General features: G+C 49.8%; 1 protein-coding gene across 1 annotated transcript in view; it reads right to left on the bottom strand.

Moving 5' to 3' along the window:
* VWA5B1 (von Willebrand factor A domain containing 5B1) overlaps positions 1-20167 on the bottom strand; it is a 67779-nt gene that overhangs the window by 26928 nt on the left and 20684 nt on the right. Inside the window, exons 3-11 of the mRNA XM_010366738.2 lie at positions 18856-19008; positions 17254-17524; positions 14463-14608; positions 13417-13548; positions 12641-12765; positions 8633-8809; positions 4149-4259; positions 1779-1981; positions 1177-1291 (exon numbers count right to left, since the gene is read on the bottom strand). Coding sequence (XP_010365040.2) covers positions 1177-1291; positions 1779-1981; positions 4149-4259; positions 8633-8809; positions 12641-12765; positions 13417-13548; positions 14463-14608; positions 17254-17524; positions 18856-19008 — 1433 coding nt within the window. The remainder of the gene's footprint in view (positions 1-1176; positions 1292-1778; positions 1982-4148; positions 4260-8632; positions 8810-12640; positions 12766-13416; positions 13549-14462; positions 14609-17253; positions 17525-18855; positions 19009-20167) is intronic.

The raw sequence follows: 20167 nt of genomic DNA, 5'->3' as shown, positions 1-20167 counted from the left end.
ATTTTATAAATGAGAAAATCTGAGGCTCAAAGTAGGGCTGTGAGTAGCCCAAGGGCACACAGGTTTGTATCAAACCATGGACTGGATAATGATCTTGAGCAAGTTCATTTACCTCTCTGGCCCTCAGTTTTCCCTTCTGTTAAAGTAGGAGGGTGTAGTTGAAGGATTATTTGCAATATTGAATTTGAAGTGTCTGCCATGTGGTAGGTGTTCAGTAAATGACGGCTGTGGTCATCACCTAGACTGATTTCCTTGGATGTTCTGTACTGCAAACCTGCAGAAAATGACTTGGGGGTTGTGGCAAGTATAGAGGTGAGCTTTCAAATCTCCCTTCAAGAAAGACCATGCCTTCTTGCTGCAAGAAGTGTAGTTAGGTGACAGCTTCCAGATGCAGCACCCCAGCTTTTGAGCCAAGACTATATCTCTCCCTGGAAGCCCCAAGTCAATGATTCAGTATGGCAGGGATAGTAAAGCCTGGTCATTTCAGCACATCACAGACTTTGATGGGCAACCTTTGCTCCAGAGCTCCCTGCTGGATAGCTGAGACCTTGCCAGGGCATCACAGTCTGAGGCTTTCTTGCCCAATTCTGCTCTCACTTTCCTTTCACAGCTGTTGGATCGGACTCTTGGACTGAAGAGTTTTTCTTCCAGTTTCCTTCTCTTCTACCTTTCATAGACACTATCCCCAATGAACGTCTTCACTCTTAATCCCAGCCCTGTCTTTGTTTACTGGACCGATAAGGGGATTTTCTAAGGCTTAGTTTATTTGTGTCAAATGTGCAGGACATGGAAAGAAGACTATAGCCTCCTTTATTTCTGGGTTCTTTAGATTCTTCTGAGCCACCATTTGTCATCATCAGGAATATGTCCAGATATGGACCTCAAACACAATTCCAACCCATATAGGTAGCTTTTTCAGGAGCCTCATCCTGTCCAGCAGTGGATGGAGTGTGTGTTCAGTGGCTGGAGACCAGAGGATCTAGCGTCCCAGCATTGCTTCAAGAGTTGCCTGCTCTGTGACTTGCAAGTCTCTGGTTCTCATTGGGGTGCAGTGTGGCCTAGCGAAGAGCTCAGATTTGGGGTGACATTCTAGCTCCACCACTGAGTTGCCATGTGACTGGTCTGGGCCTCTGAGGTTCCAGCACCAGAAGGGACTGCGTGGGTTCTGCTGCCTACCTTGGGTTGCAGCCGCTCCCCCTCCATCAGGAACTCAGCACTGCCCTTGGACACAGATGCCAGCCCTTTCACCAGTCTGTGGCAGACGTTGGGTCCAATTCCAAAGCTATAGCACCTGGGGGAAGGGGAGAAGAGAGGCTGCTATGTCCTATCCTCTCTACATCTTTGCCTCCTGATGTGGAAAGGGACAGAGCATGGCCCAGCAGGATCTCGGAGCTGGCCCTATCTTCAGGTAGAGGGAGAGGGAGAAAGAAGAGGGCCCATCAGGGAGTACCCACATACACATCCATCGATTCACCCACAGTCAGTCCATCAATTCCCACCCAGCACAGAGCGGGAACAGCCTCTTCCTTGGCTGTGGAATCTCTCCCTGGGCTGCTTTTATGAGTTGTGTGAAGAGGCATGGGTAGCTCACCCATTCTGAACTTGAGAGGGAAAAAGATGAACTTTGAAATCAGCCCACACTATCTTGGAAGCAAAGCCCTGTGGGAATTGTGGGTCCTGTCCTCTCCCTGTGGCATTTTCCACATTGCCCTTGGGCTGTGGTGCCCCAGCCCTGGCAGCTTGGAGTCACCGAGCCTAGACCCTCAGCCAAGGCCGACCTGGTGGAGAAGGCGTGATTTCGCAGCAGCTCCAGCACCTTCCCCGTGTTGTTGACAGCGCCATCTGTGATCAGGAAGAGGAGTCGCGGGTGGCCTTGGTGCACTGGCTGCCTGATGATCCACTTGAGAGGGGAAAGGACGTTGGTCCCACCCATGTCGGCCCTCATTCTCTGGATGTCATCACAGGCCATGGCCAAGCTCTCCTGCAGAGAAGCAGGCAGTCCCCAGGGTCACCGTATGGCACAGAGACTCTAGACCACCTAAGGAAGAGGCCTTTGTTTCCCTAGATCTTCTTTTAGGCTCACCAGAGTTGACCCATGTTCCCAATTTCATCCCTGCCCACACTCACAGGAAGAATGGGTGACCACTCATTTGGTGTCATTCTGCTCAACAGCACCCCCTACCAATGCCTGAAACACCAACCAGTTGTCCTTTCTGGGTTCTCCTTTAAAAGTAGAAGCACTCCTGGAAGAGGTAGCACATTAAACCCTTGATTCCTTGTCATACATGAGGTTTCTTTTTCTGATGAGGGAGGCAGGTTGTGTGATGGAAAGAACACTGGACTAGGAATCTTAAGATCTGAGTCCAGAGACTGACTCTGGCACCAGCCCCCTGTGACATTTGGAGAAAATCATTTCTCTAATCCAGGCTTCGAATTTCCTTGCTCTGGACCAACTGTGTGGGTCCCAACTGGCCAAAGATGGATGTCATTTGCAACAAGAGTAGATTCCCACTGGATACAGTGACCTCCTCCTCCTGGCTCAGGGGAATGCCATTTCAACATCCACTCTTGGACGGGCCTTAGAAATAACAGCATGTTTGGGAAGCCAAGGCGGGTGGATCACTTGAGGTCAGGAATTCGAGACCAGCCTGCCCCAAATGGTGAAACCCCATCTCCATTAAAAATACAAAAATTAGCTAGGTGTGGGGGTGCATGCCTGTAATCCTAGCTACTTGGGAGGCTGAGGCAGGAGAATTGCTTGAACCTGAGAGGCAGAGGTTGCAGTGAGCCAAGATCTAGATCGTACCACTGCACTCCAGCCTGGGTGACAGAGTAAGAGAGATGAGAGACTCCATCTCAAAAAAAAAAAAGAGAGAGAGAGAAGAAAAAACAAAAGCAGTAACAGCATGCATCAAAAGTCTTAAGACGTATGTGTAGCTTTTTAGCCCGCAAGGCTAGGAATTAATTCTAAGGGAATAATTAAAGATGCATGCAAAATCTGTGATACAAAGATGACTAAATAAAATGGGAAGAACTTTAATGTTTGACTGCAGGGGTTTTGTTAAATAGTCCCATTCTATCTGTGTAGTGAAATACTAGGAAGCCATTACAGTTACATTACAGATTAATACTTACTGGCATGGAAATACATTCATGATAGACTGCTGCGTTAGAAAAGTAGGTTACAGAGCAGAATGGAAGGCCTAATCCTATCTTTATTGAAAATGTGTGTAAATGCATAGAACAAGGGCTGGAAGGATTTATACTAAGCTCTTAGCAGTGTCTTTTCTTCCTTTTTTCCTGACTGACATAATCACAGGAGATTTTTAAACACATTTTGTTTTTGATATCTACATTTAAAAATTGTGGAGTGATCAATACATATTATTCTTTTGTTGTTATCATTGTAGAAATGAGGTCTCACTGTGCTGCCCAGGCTGGACTCAAAGCTCTTAGGTTCAAGCGACCTTCCCACCTCAACCTCCCAAGTAGCTGAGATTACAAGCGCATGCAACATATATTATTTTTGTATTTTTAAAACTCATAACAGTATTTTTAGTTGAAAAGTGTCCCATTTGTCTGTCCTTCCTCCCTCCTTTCCTTCCTTCCTCCCTCCCTCTCTTCCTCTTCTTAGATCTGGGTAGGATGCTCCAATTTTGAACATGCTGCTGGGGCCACAGCCTCCTTGTTTCACACAGTATCTTGAGCCTTGTGAGTTCCATTCTTAGCCCACTGCCACGCCCACTCATCCACCTATTCACTCCCCTACTCCTTATCATCTGCTGCTTAGCTCAACCTTGCGTGCGTCCATCATCCTCGTGAAACGGAGGCTTCAGTGAGTGGCAGGCCTGGGCTAGGTCCTCTCTCTACCCACTTTCTGCACCTCATCTCTGCACACACACAGTTTGCCCAAAATATTGTTTGATTCTAAAGAGGGGAGGATGTCAGAAGTCTGAGATGTCAGAAAAATGTCCTAACAGAGATAGCTTCTCTTTAGTTCTCTGCCCCCGGCTGTGATCTGGGTTCTCTGTGGGTAGGCAGCTTCTGAGGCCAGCACTAGGATTTTAACGATTTTTTCCCCTTTCGCTCCTTTCCTCTGCTCCCCACCATGCACCACCCTCCTGGTCCCAGCCTTGCCCCCTCATTACCTCACTGTAGGTCTGGCTGGAAGGAAAAAGGCTCTTAAATGTAGATCCAAACCCAATGATATTGAAGAGGCAGGCTGGCATGAGGCTCTTAAGGGCCACCAACATGGCATCCTGGCAGGAGAGAAAGTGGTTTTCAGGATTCAGGAAGGAGTTCTTGTCATTCAACCACCACACTCCAATATTCTCTTTCCCAGCACAGGAGCGGCCTCCAAACAGGCATTTACCCTCCTCTGTCTGCACTCAGCAACTCTTTTTCCCTCACATCAAGAAATTTGCTGACACTGACCAGAGGCTGGACCAAAGCCACTACCACCACCATCATCATCATCGTCATCATCATCATCATCATCATCATCATCATCATCATCAAACTTATCCATGTAGCAGGTCTGACTTCTTAAAGCTTTTCTATTATGGCTTTCCAGTTCCATTTAACCTCTTGCTGATCCTGAGAGGTGGGGAGAGCAGGGAGCACCCTCTCCCTGCTGCCAAAGCAGAATTGATGTCTAAGGGAGGAAAGTGGCCTGGTCCAGGTTACACTGTTGATGGAATGGTTTTTGGCCCTCCTGTGGGACCTTCTGCATCAGACTCAACCTAACCATCACTAACTAAGGACACATCCTCACGGGCAGTCTCTTCAGCTCATATTTGTCGGGTACACAGGATGTACTTTACCTCACTGATCTTCACCATAACCCTTCGAGGCAGGTACGCTATTATCCCCATTTTATAGAAGAGAAGATTGAGGCACAGAGAGGTGAAATAACATGTTGGTGAGCATCCAGTGGGTAAATAATGGAGTCAGGACTCAAAGCTATGTCACGTTGCCTCCAAAGTCTATGGACACTAAACATAACCCATGTAACTATGCCCCATCAGGAGACCTTGATAAAGGTAGATTGAAAAAAATAGTGACAATGAAGGAGGTGGAGGTGATGGTAGAAGCAAAATTGATGATGATGATGATGATAATGATCATGATCATGATGGTGATGATGGTTATGATACAATGCAATCACAAATATCAAGCAATTACTATGTGCTAAACATTCTAAGTTATGTCACTCCCCTCAGCCTCAGCCTGGTGCATAGTAAACATTCAGTAAATGGTTATCATTATCAACCCAATGAGATCTATATTAATATTAATAACCCTATTTTACAGATGAGGAAACTGAGGCTCAGGAGAACTAAAGAATTGCACTGGGTTGCAAAACCTAAGACTAATGACTGAGGCTTTAAAAACACAACTCTGGCTGGGCACAGTGGCTGACGCCTGTAATCCCAGCACTTTGGGAGGTAGAGGCAGGCAGATCATGAGGTCAGGAGTTTGAGACCAGCCTGACCAATATGGTGAAACCCTGTCTCTACTAAAAACACAAAAATTAGCCAGGTGTGGTGGTACGCACATGTAATCCCAGCTACTCAGGAGGCTAAAATAGGAGAATCGCTTGAACCCGGGAGGCGGAGGCTGCAGTGAGCCGAGATCATGCCACTGTGCTCCAGCCTGGGCAATAGAGCGAGACTCGTCTCAAAAAAACAAAACAAAACAAAAAAACAAACAAAAAAAACACAGCTTTGAGATTTTTATTCATGTCAGCTCTGCCTTGGCAGAGGAATGAAGGTCTGTCTCCCCCTCACCCCCATGTCCCCCATCTTGTTTATTGACAGTACCCCAGGGATCTCAGCATGGCTTCAGGGAAGCCATCATCCTTCAGGATCTAGAAGAAAACAGCTGCAAGTGGATTCTGGCAAATTTTACACCACGTAGATTTCCAGGCTCCACGTACTCACACCCCAGTCCCATCCCCCACCCTGTAAACATTAACATTAAACATTAACATTAACATTCTCTCGGTCTCTCTTCATTGCTTGCCTCAATACATTTGGTTTCTCTACAAAAGAAGTCAATGTCTGCTTATTTTTTCATTAGTCACTAATGCATATTCCTGCTAGGAGGAGATTCTGCTGATCCATACAGATTGTCTCTGCTCACACCTATTCGAATTTTTAAAGCCATGTTTTTGGCAGCAAGCGGCAGTTGAAGAATGAGACCAGCTGCAGGAAATTAAATTGGCTGGACTTTCCCCTTTGGCATAGGCTGTTTGGATTTCTATTTTCTCCCTCCCCCCGAGCCTAGATTTTCCTAAAACTTCAACCCGATGGGTCACAGTTAAGGACCCAAGCAACCTTCCAGTGGCCTTATTGTCAGTGGGGAAAGGGGTGAGTAGCCTGAGTAATTTCTGTGACTTTCTCTAAAAGGGTCTTGTTTAGCAGAGTGGATGGCACCAATGCAAAGCCATTTGTGAAGGCATGACCTTGAGCTCAGTGAGCTGAACTGGAGAAGGGCAGGAGAGATTCCAAGGAGAAAGAGGACTGAAAGGAGGGCCAGAGAAAGTTATTGTCAGAGAATTCCGGAATGCAAAGATTGGACAGGCTTTCAGTCCAGGAAGTGGATTTCCATTTATGAACTAATTCCATTTAACTGGTAGTAACTGCCTGGAACACTGGGATGACAAGGATATAGACTGAGTCCAGGCGCAGCAGGAAAAAAATTGTCATGACCAATTATTGAATTGATGGGGAGAGGGGAGCCAAGGGACATGTGACATACATTTACTCTGCCTGAATTGATCCTTCTCACTCTACAGAAAGGACGAATGAAGCCCAGAGTTGAGAATCAACTTGTCCACAGCCACGGAGCAAATCAGTGGCAGAATTGACCCTGGAACCCAGGTGTTGCTTTTGGCACAATGCCATGCAGCAGAGATGACATCATCAGAGAAGAGAATTTTTTAGTGGAAGAGTATGCCTAATTCTCCATAAGCAATGTAAAGAAAATGAGCTCTGAAGCAAGATATAGAAGGCCCAGGCTCTCTCATTAGCCCTGTGATGCTGGGAAAAGCACTTAGCCTCTTGACTCAGTTTTTTTACCTGGAAAGTGGAGGGAAAATGGATTAAATGCTCCCTAAGGCATGTTTTAGGTTTATGCTTCTGTGATGCTCTAGGGTAACTGAGACATCTTATGAATTGATATAGATGCAGAAGGGGATACAGAGGGCCACAAAGGCCTGGAGCGTGCTTCAGCACTCCAGCACTGAGGACAGCTTCTCATTCCAATGTTTGCCTTTGATGGTGGGCAGGTTGGGGAAGAAGGTGCCAATCAGCCCTACACCGCTGTGTCATGAGACTTCAAACAGGAACTTGGGTCCTGTGTAATGACTCCTCTGTCATACTTCAAGACAACTGTAGCAAACCCGCGGGGATACCTGGCATCGCAGATCCTACCCAACCCTCCTCTCCTTGCTGAGCTTGCTGTCCTGGAAACAAGAGCTTGCTCTGGGAACAAACTAGGGGAAAAGATGAAATTTCAGGTGACGGCAGAACCCCATTCTGTTCTTGCCCCCTCCTTCCTTGTTTTCCTGATCTCTGTTATCCTTTACCCGGATCAATGAAGAGATGGAAGGCTTTTCATGCATAAACACAGAGCTAGGTGCCATGGAAAAAGAGAGGTGAGAGGGTAATTGACCCTTTTCCTAAATGAGTTCACAACTTCAGAGAGACAGACATCTGCATAGTCAAAAATACAAGGGAGTGTTGGAAAATGCCACAGTCTAGACCAGTAATCTCCTGGGGGTAGGGCAGGGGGCAGGTGAAATGTGTCTGGATTGTTGAGGGGAGGGTTCTATCACCATTGCTTCCACTCTCCTGAGGAGCTCTCCTTAGCAGGGAGACAAAGTTCCCATGTATTCTGATTGGCTAGCAGGCCTGTGCCTCTCTCTTGACTGTCAGCTCCTTGAGGACAGCAAATGTGTTTACATTCTGCTGTTTTTCCAGACGGCCAAGGGCAAGGCTTGGCACCTATTAGGCATTTGAAAAAAAGAGAAACCAAGTCTTTTCTACCAAATTCTATACATTCCTTGATGGCAGGGGCCATGTCCACTGAAGCTCTGACGTCAGGTGGTGGGAACAGTCAGGAGGACGTGGGTTTAATTTTAGACCACACTGGCTGTGTGACCTTGGGCAGGTGACTGAAACTCTCAAGATCAGCTTTCCTATATGGAAAATGGCAAAAATAGGATCAAACGCATAGGATTATTGTCTAGATTAGATATCAAGCTTCGCATTAAGTGGCTAGCACCATATCCAACACATAGCAGACCCTCAGCAAATGTTACTTCCCTTCCTCTCTTCTCTGTACCCTGCTCCACTCAGTACCTGCCGGGGTGTTTTAGCTAAAGTTTGTAGAATGTAAAGGACAGCTATGGATGACTTCATTCCTTGTAAATGGATGCCAGCTCTGCCTCTGCTCACACTACTTCACGTTTTTATGGGGATGCAAATGGAGTTTGGGTGTCTCCGTTTAAACTGATTTTTAAAAGTTGTTTCTTGGAACAGAAAGTGCTGAGGAAGCTGGGTTGGGGGCGCACAGTTGATTTCCCCTGGAGCCCAGGGCCCTGAGGAGGGGTCCTCTCAGCAGGTACCTTGACTCGATGCATGCTGATCCCGCTCATGCTGCTGCTCCTGTCAATGAGGAAGATGAACTCCCCGTGGGCCTTTCTCAGGCACGGCTGGACTGACTGGAGGTCGGGACAGAAGTTGAGCATGATGACGGAGTGGTGGGGAATGTCTTTGTGGAGGCGTTTTCGAATGATTTCTGTCTGGAGAAGAAAGGAATACTCTGATTGGGCAATCAGGGGGTCAAGAGGTACTCCTGGGAACTCATCCTGGTCCCCATCACTCACCGTGCACCCACATCCTGCTCAGGCTCTGCACGGAAGACGTCTGGGCTGACTGTGCTCAGCTTCTCTGTTTGCTAGACCTTCACGGGTTGCAACAGCAAGCATGGACTTTGCAGACAGAAAGACTTGGGTTTGAATCCCTGCTCTGTCACCATCCAACTGTGTGACATGGGGGCGAGTCCCTCCTCTGGGTCTATTTACCCATTGGTCAAATGGGACGGATAATGTCCGCTTCTCAGGGTGGTTGTGAGGATGAACTGAGTCAGCACAGATGCGAGAAGCCCCTTGGTTGAGTAATGGTCTCTCGCTTTTACACTCAGTGTGTAAACTGCTCTCTGGCTCCTCTTGGTTGTGAACTGGGATTCCCTGGTTTACCGATTCTCTCCCATTGTTAAATTCCTACTCACTCTTCAAATTCTACCCATTTGGAAAGTCTTCCCCAATTTCCAGGTGGACTTAATTACTTAGTTTCCTCATCCATGAAATGAGGACAAGAAGACATACCTCACTGAGTTGTTGCATGGGTTCAGTGCCCTTAGGAAGCTGGCTGCCTGGCAGAGAGCAATGGTCTCTAAACAGCAGCCATCATTGCCACTGCTGGTGCTGCTGTTGTTGGTCCTGGAGGCCCAGGCACTTCTCATGTTGAATACAATTTTTTGCTCCAATCTCTGCCTCCCGCCAACTTGTTTGCTATTATACTTGAAGGCAGGTCATCTCTTAGCTTCTTTTACATCTCCAAAATTTAACACAGGGCTTGGTCCAGAGATGGATCAGTAAAGATTAAGGGAAGGACAGTGCCTTGGTGTTTATCCTTTTATGTGGCCTCCTAGCTGGCCCTGAGGCCGGGACCCTTCCCCTTGCTTCTCCCCCTCCCCTTCCCACAGAATCTCATTTCCTTTGTTCTCACACTGCTTTCACTCTCCACCCCGACTTTCTCTCTCTGTCTCCTTATCTGGCTGTCTCTGTGTGTACACGTGTCTCTGTGTCTGTTTCTCAGTTTCTGTCTATTTGGGTTCCTTCCCCATCTCAATAGATGACATCACCACCCACCCAGTTGTTCAAACCAAACGCCTAACAGTTGTCCTCGGTTCCCCTCTTTTCCTCACTCCACACATTCCATCCTGCAGCAAAGCACTGCCAGTCCTGCTGCTAAGATGCAGCCTGAACGCGTCCATGTCTCTCTGTCTCCACTGCTACTGCCCATGTTCAGGAGAGGACTGTCTCTGTCTCTGGACCTTTGCAATAGTCTCCTGCTCTCTTTGTCCAACTTTTATCTCCCTGTGGTCCATTCTGCAGAGAGCAGCCAGAGCGACTGTTCTTGTCATTCTCAAGCAGTGCCCTCCCTAAATACTCTGAACCATGGTTTAGGAAGCACCCTGTGGCCTGACCCCTGCCTAGCTGCCCACCTCCTCTCTACCCACTCTGCTCCCCACATTTCAGCCGCACTGACCTTCTTCCTGTTTTCCAAACAGGTCACCATTGTTCTGCTTCCTGCTCTTTCATCCCTTGTGCACTCTCCATCCATTCCTCCCACGGTGGGCTCTTGGTCATCTGCCAGGTCTCATCCTCAGACAGGCTTTTGCTGATACCCGGCTAAAGAACACCCAGCACCTATGACTTGTGGTCATATCATCCCTCTCCAAACAGATCTGGCTCGTTGATTTGATTTTTCATTTTTATTTTTTGAGACAGAGTCTCGCTCTGCCACCCGCCTGGAGTGCAGTGGTGCTATCTCAGCTCACTGCAACCTCCGACTCCCCGGTTCAGGCAATTCTCCTGCCTCAGCCTCCTGAGTAGTTGGGATGACAGGCATGCACCACCACGCCTAGTTAATTTTTATAGAGATGGGGTTTCACCATGTTGGCCAGGATGGTCTTGATCTCCTGACCTCGTGGTCCGCCTGTCTCGGCCTCCCAGAATGCGGCGATTATAGGGATAAGCCACTGCGCCTGGCCTGATTTGTTTTTTTTCCTGTCTTTCCATCCCAGAATATAAGCTCCATGAAGATAAAGACTGTGTCATTCTCAATATTGCCCCCCTAAGATTTATTTGTTGAATGAATAAGTGAGGGAATTAATCTGTGTGGGCCTTTTTGTCTGCCACTGACCTGTGTGTACATCTTTTCTGTTTTTTTTTAATTCAGCCTCTGTTTCTCTTGGCATCTCTGTCTCTTGCGCATGGTGTGCCCTTCTATGTGATTTGCCCTCTTCTTACTAAACCAGGGTTTCTGACAGCTTGTCCCACCCACTCTTCCTGATTGATGTTCACCCTGTGGATACCCGCAACCCACTCTTCTCCCTGCCAAGGGATCTTGCTCGCTGTCTCCCACGTGAAGCCCCTCCACCAGAGGCCACAGCCCAGACTGGCTCTTTTGATGACAGAGTCCAAGGCAGCAGCAACCACATCTGCCAGTGAGAGAAGCCACCTCTAGAAACCTTATCTTCCTCTCAGAGGGACGGGGTGGGTACCCTGGCTCAGGATTCTCTAATGTCTCCTCAAGCTGCCATTATCCAATTACAATAAACTCATCGTTTCTTAGCAGCTGTGGGTTGATCGCTGTCATCCCTGGAGTTTGTGAGAATACAGGCTATTTGCATAACCAACCCAAGGTGGCAAGTTAATTCTCATTTGCTTCCACCATCCCCGAGCTAATTGATTTAAGGCTTGGCAGGCAGGGCAGGCAGCCTCAGGCCTGGGAGGCCCACTGGGCCCCTGTGGCATACAGGCAGCAGTTCTCAGAGCTCTGGCATTGCCACCCCCTACTCTGAGAACCTGGCCTTCTGGCATTGCCACCCCCTACTCTGAGAACCTGGCTCCAGCTTCTTCTCCCAACTGACTCATCTAACTGAGGGGCACCTCTGGGAGAGCAGGTGCTTCCAGTGGGGTCTCTGTCCACTTCCCCACCTTGCCACTGCCCTGTGCCGGCTAGGCGGGTAGAGCATGGGTGGTGTTGTGAAATCCAGCTCAACTGCCCCCACAGAATCCATTCTCATCCCTTAGCCTCCTGGTCACCAAATCTAACTTCTGAGATAACAGTCTTTCCCTTCCTCCAGCTCACTGGTGATCTTTGGGTGCTAGATCTCAGTTTTCTCATCTAAAAAAGGGGCTAATGGAAAGAGATGAGCCATCATTCCGAAACCTATCTTGGTATTCAGGACCCGGCTCAGTGTGCAGGACCATGAGTGGGAGGCAGAGCATGAGGTGTGACCTGTGGCTGACGCTCAGCCTCCAACCTTCCCTTTCCCATCCCCGCCCCCTGGCCAGGCCTCCTTGTCCTGCAGCTTCATGGGTTGGGGGACAACTTTCCCCACTCGCTTTTGTCCTTTATGTCATAGCAAGCAAGGGCCCCAGAGGGAGGAAGAGCAAGAGGCTACTCAGCTGGTGGGTAGGGGAGGTCCAGGAGGTAAGGAGCTGAAGGGTCCTGGGCACCCCTGGGGATGCAGAGGCCCAGAGGAGGCCAAGGCAATTTCTGCCACCATATGTGAATTTTCCTGGCTTAGGCACCTGCGAGGTCCTGGAGAAAGGTGACCTAGCAGGAGGCAGGAACAGAGCCGGGATAATGGGGCATCTGAAAGTGCCCTGCAGTGCCCCAGGGCCCACGGAAGGAAACACTTCTTGCCTGGTGTCTGCCTCCAGCTTGCTGCATGGCCTCGGGCAGGTTACCTCCCCACCTCACTGGTTCAGTGGAGACCAGGCCTCAGTGCCACCCCAACTCTGCCACCAGCCGCTCCCCGCCTCAGTTGCCCTCACCTTCTGCTCTGCACTGCAGTTCTTCTTCATCCCTTTAATGAAATCTGTTCTTCCCTTCAAGTGCTGGTCAAACTCTCCCAGCGTCATGTCCCCTTTCTCTATCAGGACATGGGGCATATGGGGCTCTGCAGAGATGAGATCAACTCTCAGCACTTGGCCAGGTGTCATAGGAGAAGGATGCTGGGGGCTTGGGTTTAGGTGCAAGATTCTCACAGGGGTGGGACTCCCAGTTGGAAGTGGGGTGGAAGCCCTGGCTGCCTGAAGCAGTGTAGGGCTTGGGAAGACTCCTTAGCTGGGAGGTAGGGGAGCCTAGTGGCCATGGGTGACTCACTGCCCCTCTCTGGGCCTCAGTTGAGCCATCTGTAAAATGGTAGTGGGATGGGGTTAAATGCCTCTCTGATGTTTTCAGGTCCTGACATTCTGTGAATTCTTGAACAGACAAGAATTTCTCCTTGAGGCTACAGAATTTCCAGGGTCTCACTGAGCTTTGGTTTTCAAAGATCCTCTGCTCAGCGGGCCTGGGGTAAAGTGCCCTGATGGGTGGATGAGACCCTAGGCCTCTGGAGCTTGAATTAGGGCAGGAGACATTTGATTCCACCAGCTAGAGCCAACTTTCCTGGGAGGAAAGTAGTGGGTCTCCTCTCCTTGGCCACACACCCCCGACCCTTTCCCTGGCTAGCTAGCTGCTGGGCAGGGGGCCACGTGTTCTGTCCCCACAGGATCAGCACCTCCTCCCTCCCACAGGCAACCCAGGGGCCCGTTGTGGGGCACCGTACCGCTGGGGTGGATGAGGATCTCCACGGGCCGGTCAAAGGTGTGCTTGTTGGCCAAGGTGATGATGATGCTCTTGGCCGAGCAGGCAGATGGGGCGGCATCAGCACGAATCTCGTGCGTGGGACTCTCCACCCCTGAGTGGCATAGAAAGACAAGGGGGATGTAGGCTCATGAGGTCAGGAGAGAGAGGAGTTCGCTGGGGCACACCAAGACCCAGGCCAGAGATGAGTGACATGCCAGCCCCATTAGGCGCTCCTGACCTGCAGTGTGACCATGGCCAGGCTGCCTCAATTTCCCCACCTGTAAAATGCAGGCTTAGATAGATGGTGTCTGATGGCTTTTCCTGCTCTGAACTCAGGATCTAGTGGGGGTCGGAGGAGTCGCATTCTTATAGGGCACGCACAGCCCTCAGCATGCTGCCAAGCAGATGACTCTCAGTGCTCCGTCGAAGGGCGCTTTTTTGATGCGTGCTCCGTAAACGCACCTCACACTGGAATGCAATGTTGCTCTAGGAGAGCATGCACTGACAAGAAACCATACCCTAGTGTCCTTTTAAGGCTTTGAGTGGTTGTGGGGAGAACCTTCAGAGCAATGGTTTTTAATCCTGGTTGCAAGTTAGAATCTTCTGGGGAGCTTTTAAATGTTTCCATGCCCGGAACATACCCCAGAGTCTCTGGGAGGTGGGATCTAGGCTACAGGATGTTTGGGTGTCTCTGGGTGCTTCTGACATGCAGACAAGGTGAGATCCAGGAAGCAGCTTTACAGCTGCGGCCTCTAGGAGAGGACCAAGGTCCACCATTCCCCATGGACATTCTCCCGAGGAAGCCACTGGGGTGGAAGTCGGTGGCCTTGAAATCTGTCCTGGGAAGGGACTTATCTTTGGGCTGCTTGTTGGGGCCATGGGAAATGGGGGTCCACAGGCTTTGTGTACTTTAGTTGATCTGCCATCTGGACCAGTTGGCTTCCCTGCCCACCCCTGTCCCATCCCTGGCAGCCTTTGACTTTTGGCCTGAAGCCCTCCAATCCCGTCTGGACATCTCCCTCTCACCTGCGAGCAGACATGGCCCACGGATCTCCAGCTGGAAGTTGAACTCATACTCCATGGGGTTGGACACATCGGTGTTCAGGAGAGTTGCCAGACACAACTTATTCCAGGAACCCGAGGCCCAGGCACCAAAGCAGTGCTTGTCTTTGCTGGAAAAGTGCCAGGAGAAGGAAAGGAGACCAGCCAGGGTGGAAGCAGGGGACCAGCGTGAGAAGACAAGGAGAGGACGATGAGTTCCAGGCAGCTCAGACCACCAAGGGGGCCCTCAGACCCATACTCTCCCACTCAACTTGACCCCAGGGAAAGCCTGGATTCTGACATAAGGCACAGCCACCTCCAAGGAGCACCCACGCTGGACCAGGCATCAGGCACAGTGCTCCCGAGGGGTAGCTCACATCGTTCTTACCACAGCTCTGGGAAGATGTCAGAGTCTCTGCAGGGAAACTGAAGCTCAGTGTGATGAGGTGACTGGCCCAAGTTCCCACTATTAAGAACTGGCAGAGTCCTGGCCCAGACCTCCTAGCCTAGGTCTGTCTGGCTCCATGGTGAAACGGTGTGTGCTGTGTCACACCCTGTCTTGAATCTCTGTCTCTGTGAGCAGCAAGCCTTGCGAGTCATTTCTCCTCTAAGTGTTTGTTTTCCCATCCTTTAAATGGGGACAATACTTTGCAGTTGCTTTGAGGACTCCAGGAGCAACTGCTTAGCCAAGTGTCTGTCACCTGCTGAATGCTCACGTTTCGGGGCCCTCTTTCTTTGTGATCTCCACCCCACCTCCCATCCTGTGCTGTCTCTACAGGCACACCCCCTAAGGCTTTTAATCTATGTCCTTCCACATGCGCACATCCTTGTAAAATACGGGGCAGCATTTGGGTGTGATTGTGCTTTAAGCTGACAAGATTGCCTTATATTATGAATCTCATTCGATCTCTTACTTTTTTTTTTTGGCACAATGTTATGTCTTAAAACTCTGCCCAGGAGGCTGCAAACCCAAGTCCTCGCTGCTAACTTGACATCACTTGGGGGCATCCGTTACACTGTACTTGTTGTTCCCAGCTCGGCCTCCCCACATCCATAAATAACGCCACCACGAATATCCCTGTCTGTGTTCCCTTTGGACTTGTGAAATAATTTCTTCATGATCCCCGGGGGGAAAGGGCACACCGAGGATTGCCAGATTGCTTTCCAGGGTGGCTGTCCCCATTCCTAATTCCATTAGCAGTGAACAAGCCTTCCCCTTCTCCTCACTAACACTTGGTGTCATCTGGTTTGTGGATTTTGTCTGTGTCACTCTATCTGAGCTCCTTTGAGATCACAGGGGTTTGAGGCAGTCTTTTTCCAAGAGTGTCACTCTTAACTCTGCCTGCTAGGATGGGCAGAAATCAGCATATTAGCACCCGCTCAGTGGCATCAGGGCCTCCTGGCCTCTTGTTCCCTGATCCACTGAGGTCCCGAATGTCCCAGCTAGGCCCTGCCTCTCAGATGCACAAGGCTCATCGTCACTGGCAACACTTACAAAGACAATACACAGGCTGGTGCTCTTCGGTCTAAGACTGGCTTATGCCACCAGCTTCTCTGTTGTGCCAAGTGTCATCCTTCAAGACCATGCATGATCCCACTCATCACCACCGATCTGACCTCTCTCCTTTCCTGTCTCACTCTGCGATAGCCACACTAGCATTTCTGCTGCTGCCATGACACATGGCACCTGCTGCTGCCTCTGGGCCTCTGCACTTGTGACTTTCCCTGCACAAAATATTCCCTCTAGTATATGTCCATGGCTTGTCCCCTTCATTCAGGTCAGGCCACAAATGATGTCTGGTTCTTGTTCGTTGGAGCTAAAATAGCACTTGTCCCACTCTGTCCCCTTCCGTCCCCTACAGCACTTATTTTCATAGAAAATGATCTCAGCTGTAAGTGCCTTAGACTGTGACCCACCTCATTTTCCCTCCATACCACGAGGGGAGGACAGAGAAATTGTCCAGGTACAGGGCTTGTCATGTTCCTCTCCCCATCCTGTTGAAAACCCTCTTAATGGTTCCTTGTTGCTTTTGGAGAAACAGTCTTAGCCAGGGCCAAAGGGTGTCTGATGCCTCTGCAGCCTCATCGTGTGCCACCTGTGCTTCTGTTGCTCTCCAGGGCCCTGTCCCTGCTACCCTAGGGCCTTTGTCCCTGCTGCTCTCACCTACGGGAATACTCCTCTCTGAGCCTACATCCTTCTTATCGTTCAGTTCTCAGCTGAAACATCACTCCTCGGAGAAGCCTGGCCCGGCCCCTGGCCCCCCAGGTTGGGTCCCTCTTTTATACTCTTAGCCCAATGAATTTCTCCTTCCTTGTACTTTTCAGTCAATAATGCATTCCAGTACACAATGAGTCACATAATTAGTTGTGTTATTCGTTGGATAATGGTCTTCCACCAAGTTCCAAAATGTCAGGAAACATGTTGGTTTTTCTCCTTCTCTATCCCTACCAACCAGCCCAGTGTCTGGCACATCGTAGGTGCTCAGAAAGTACCTCTTGAGGAAAGTTATGAAATTTGGACAGCTTGGAAATGCTGATTCCAAGCTGTCCAAATTTCACAACTTCTGGCCAGTACCATTACAGGGCATTTCAGGGATGCTTTTAAGTGCTTTAAAAGTGAGCAGGGGAGAAGCAAATGGCTCAGAGGGTGGCAACTGTACAGCAGAGCCTCCCCATCTCCTCCCTGTCTCCCCCACCCCATCCCCTACTAATGTCACCTGATGCACTCTCTGCTGCCCACCTGGGACTCTGATTGGTCTGGGCAGGGCTTCCTTACCCCTGGGCCTGTTGGTTGGAGGTGCCAGTGCTCTTGGTGCAGAACTGGGGCACGGTTGGGGCACAGACAGCAGGCAGAAGGACCCTCACAGCTCCGCTGGGCAGCGTCGGGAGCTCCGAGGAGGTGCTGATGAAGATGACGACGTTCTCCATGGGGGCAATGGTCCCCAGGTTGGCCACAAACAGGATCCGCTCCAAATCCTCATCCAAGGTCAGCTTTCCCGGTGTGCAAGAATGAGGGGCGATGGAAACCCCCTCTTGCAAAATGTGCCCTAAGTGCCAGGCTGGTGTCAGGGGCTGTACATAGATTATCTCTGATCCCTCTAAGATTGCTCTGGTGGTAAGTGAGTGGCCCCATTTTGCTGATGGGAAAATCAAGGCTCAGCTTGAGTGTGTGTCTTATGAATAAGTAACCCATTGAACCAGGATCTGAACCCCCATGTGTCTGACTCTAGGCCTGTGAACTTTCCACTCTACCTTGCTGGGGGTGGAAAACCTGGACTCACAAAACCCCAACAGAGGGACACATCTTCATCCCCCAAATTCTACTTCCCACCCCGAGAACCAAATAAAAGCATCCCCCACCCTCAGGGATCCATACTTTTGCTCATGCTCTTTCTTTTTATCAAAACACCCATTTCTTCATCCCTGCTTACCCAGTCGACCCACCCACCCAACCCCTCCATGAACACCTCCCTGGTCCCTGATCTGGGCTGGTCTTTTCCTCTAACATCATCACAACCTCTTTTGACACAGTCACTTTCCACCCCCTGCTCCCACCATGGTTACTCCTAGACAGATCCTAACTAATCTTTTGGACCGTGATAAATCATAACAACTCAGGGACAACTTTGCACCTTACACAGGATGAGTGTTCATTGAACATTTTAATAACCACTTGAATGAACTTCACCTTGATCATAGATCCAACAGTAAGAATCTCTTACATTATATTTTACCTGGTCTACGTTCTAGCCCTGGCTCTTCCACTAACATGCTGTGTGACGTGCTGCCTAAAAGGCACTAACAGCTGCCTTTTACTGACCTTGAGCCAGTTGCTCTCCCTCTTTGAGCCTCAGTTTCCTCAATAGCAGGCATTAGTAGCCATGCTTTGAGTATTTACTGTGATGTGAGTCCTCTTTCTGCATTATCCTGGTTGAGCATCAGGTGAGGACAGTTATTTATTCCATTTTACAGAGGGGGTTGATGTTTTCTCTGAGCTCACACCATTTGTAAGCCACAGGAAAGGGAGTCAAATCCTGGTGTGACTTGTCCCACAGCCTCTGAACTTAAAAGATATGTTATTCTGTTCTCTAGAGAGACCTTTAAAATCCTTTTGTTACCTCCCTTCCTTTGATCCTCACACTTTCGAGTGACAACAGAAAGTCAATTACCTCTGTCTTACAGACAGTGAAGCTGAGGTTCAGAGAAGTTAATTATTGGCCCAAAGTGGCACAGGATTCCGTCCAGGATTCCTGACTAGTTCAGCGCTCTTTCTCCCTCAAATCCCACTGCTATCCTTGCAGTTGGCCTGAGGCTCCAACCCAGGCAGCCTCCGGCTGGCCAAACACAGGTCCCGCTGCAACCCTTCTGGTCTCCTTACCTGTGACTGTTGGGGATCGAACATGGGAGGCATCAAAGTGGCCGCTCTCCAGCTTGGCTTTGTCCTTGATCTGTACCGTCACGACACGGTCAGCAATGACTGCCTCAAAGCCGATCACCGTGGTGCACTCATCCAGGGGGTACACGAAGAGGCCTGTCAGAGCAGGGCCCAGCATCGCGAGGTGCCCCAGGTGCACCCTGCACACCCCTTGCCTGGAAGGAACCTGAATCCTTGGCCTGCCGGTTGGGTGGTGCCCACTGCCACTCAGTGGATGCCCAGAGGCCTCGGCCGCGAGCCAGCTCTGGGACCAGGTGGGTAAGTGCAGCAGCAGGGCCAGCTCTTATTTTGCAGGTATGTGAGCCTGATGTGGCCAGAACTTCTGATTTTCCAAGAGAGCGAAAACATGGGTTTTTATGGGACTTATTGTGTGCGCCTCATAAAGCACATCTGTATGGTCAGTTTTGTCCATGGACCACAAGTTTGCCACCTGTGGCATGGAAGATTGGGGCTTTGGAGGAAGACTAGGGTTCTAATCCAGGCCCCGTCATGTTTCCTAGCCAGGTGACCCTGGATAAGACACTTAGCTTCTCTAGGCCTCCTAGCACCACCTGTAAGATGGCGATAATGAAGCCTATTCCCAGGGTCGTAGTGAGAATTGAAAAAAATAGGCATTATTGATGAAGCCATGTGCCACACGTTATTATATCTTAGTGCTTCTCGAACTTTAGAAGCTCACGAGTGACCTGGAGGTCTTGTTAAAATCCAGATTTGGATTCAGTAGCTCTGGGGTGGGGCCAGAAATCCTGCCGTTCTGAAGCACCTTCTGAGTAATGCTGGCGGCTGGGGATCACATTGACAGTGTTAAGGTCTTGTCTTATCTACCCTCTTAATATCGGGACAGCACAATGCTGGGTCCAGGGTGAGCCCCCCACAAACCCGGACCTCCGCTCCCTCTGGGGCTCAGTTTCCTCATCTGTAAAGTGGGGGACTTGTTCCTTCTGTGGAAAACCAAAGGGCTGTTGGAAGTAGTTTGGGTATTTAGCTCCCTGAGTCTGCAGGTGGATCCTAATTTAAGTCGCCCTGTCTAGGTTTCCTTGAACACAGGAACAGGGCCATTTGCCCTGCCCGGGAAATTTCTAAGGGGAAGAAAGTTTCCCTGTGGCTCCCTTTGGTAGTGTTGGTCCCCAGGGCAGCCCTGCAGGGGTTTCAGAATCTCAGGTGGGGTTGAGGTTTTGTCACCAAAGGTTGGTGACCAAAGACATGAAGTTTGGTGGCTAGGAGGCCCCATCACTGCAGATAGGAAGGGAATCCT

This window comes from Rhinopithecus roxellana, chromosome 12, assembly GCF_007565055.1.
Source record: "Rhinopithecus roxellana isolate Shanxi Qingling chromosome 12, ASM756505v1, whole genome shotgun sequence".
In the NCBI taxonomy this organism is placed as follows: domain Eukaryota; kingdom Metazoa; phylum Chordata; class Mammalia; order Primates; family Cercopithecidae; genus Rhinopithecus; species Rhinopithecus roxellana.
This window is presented reverse-complemented; position numbering and strand designations above follow the sequence as displayed.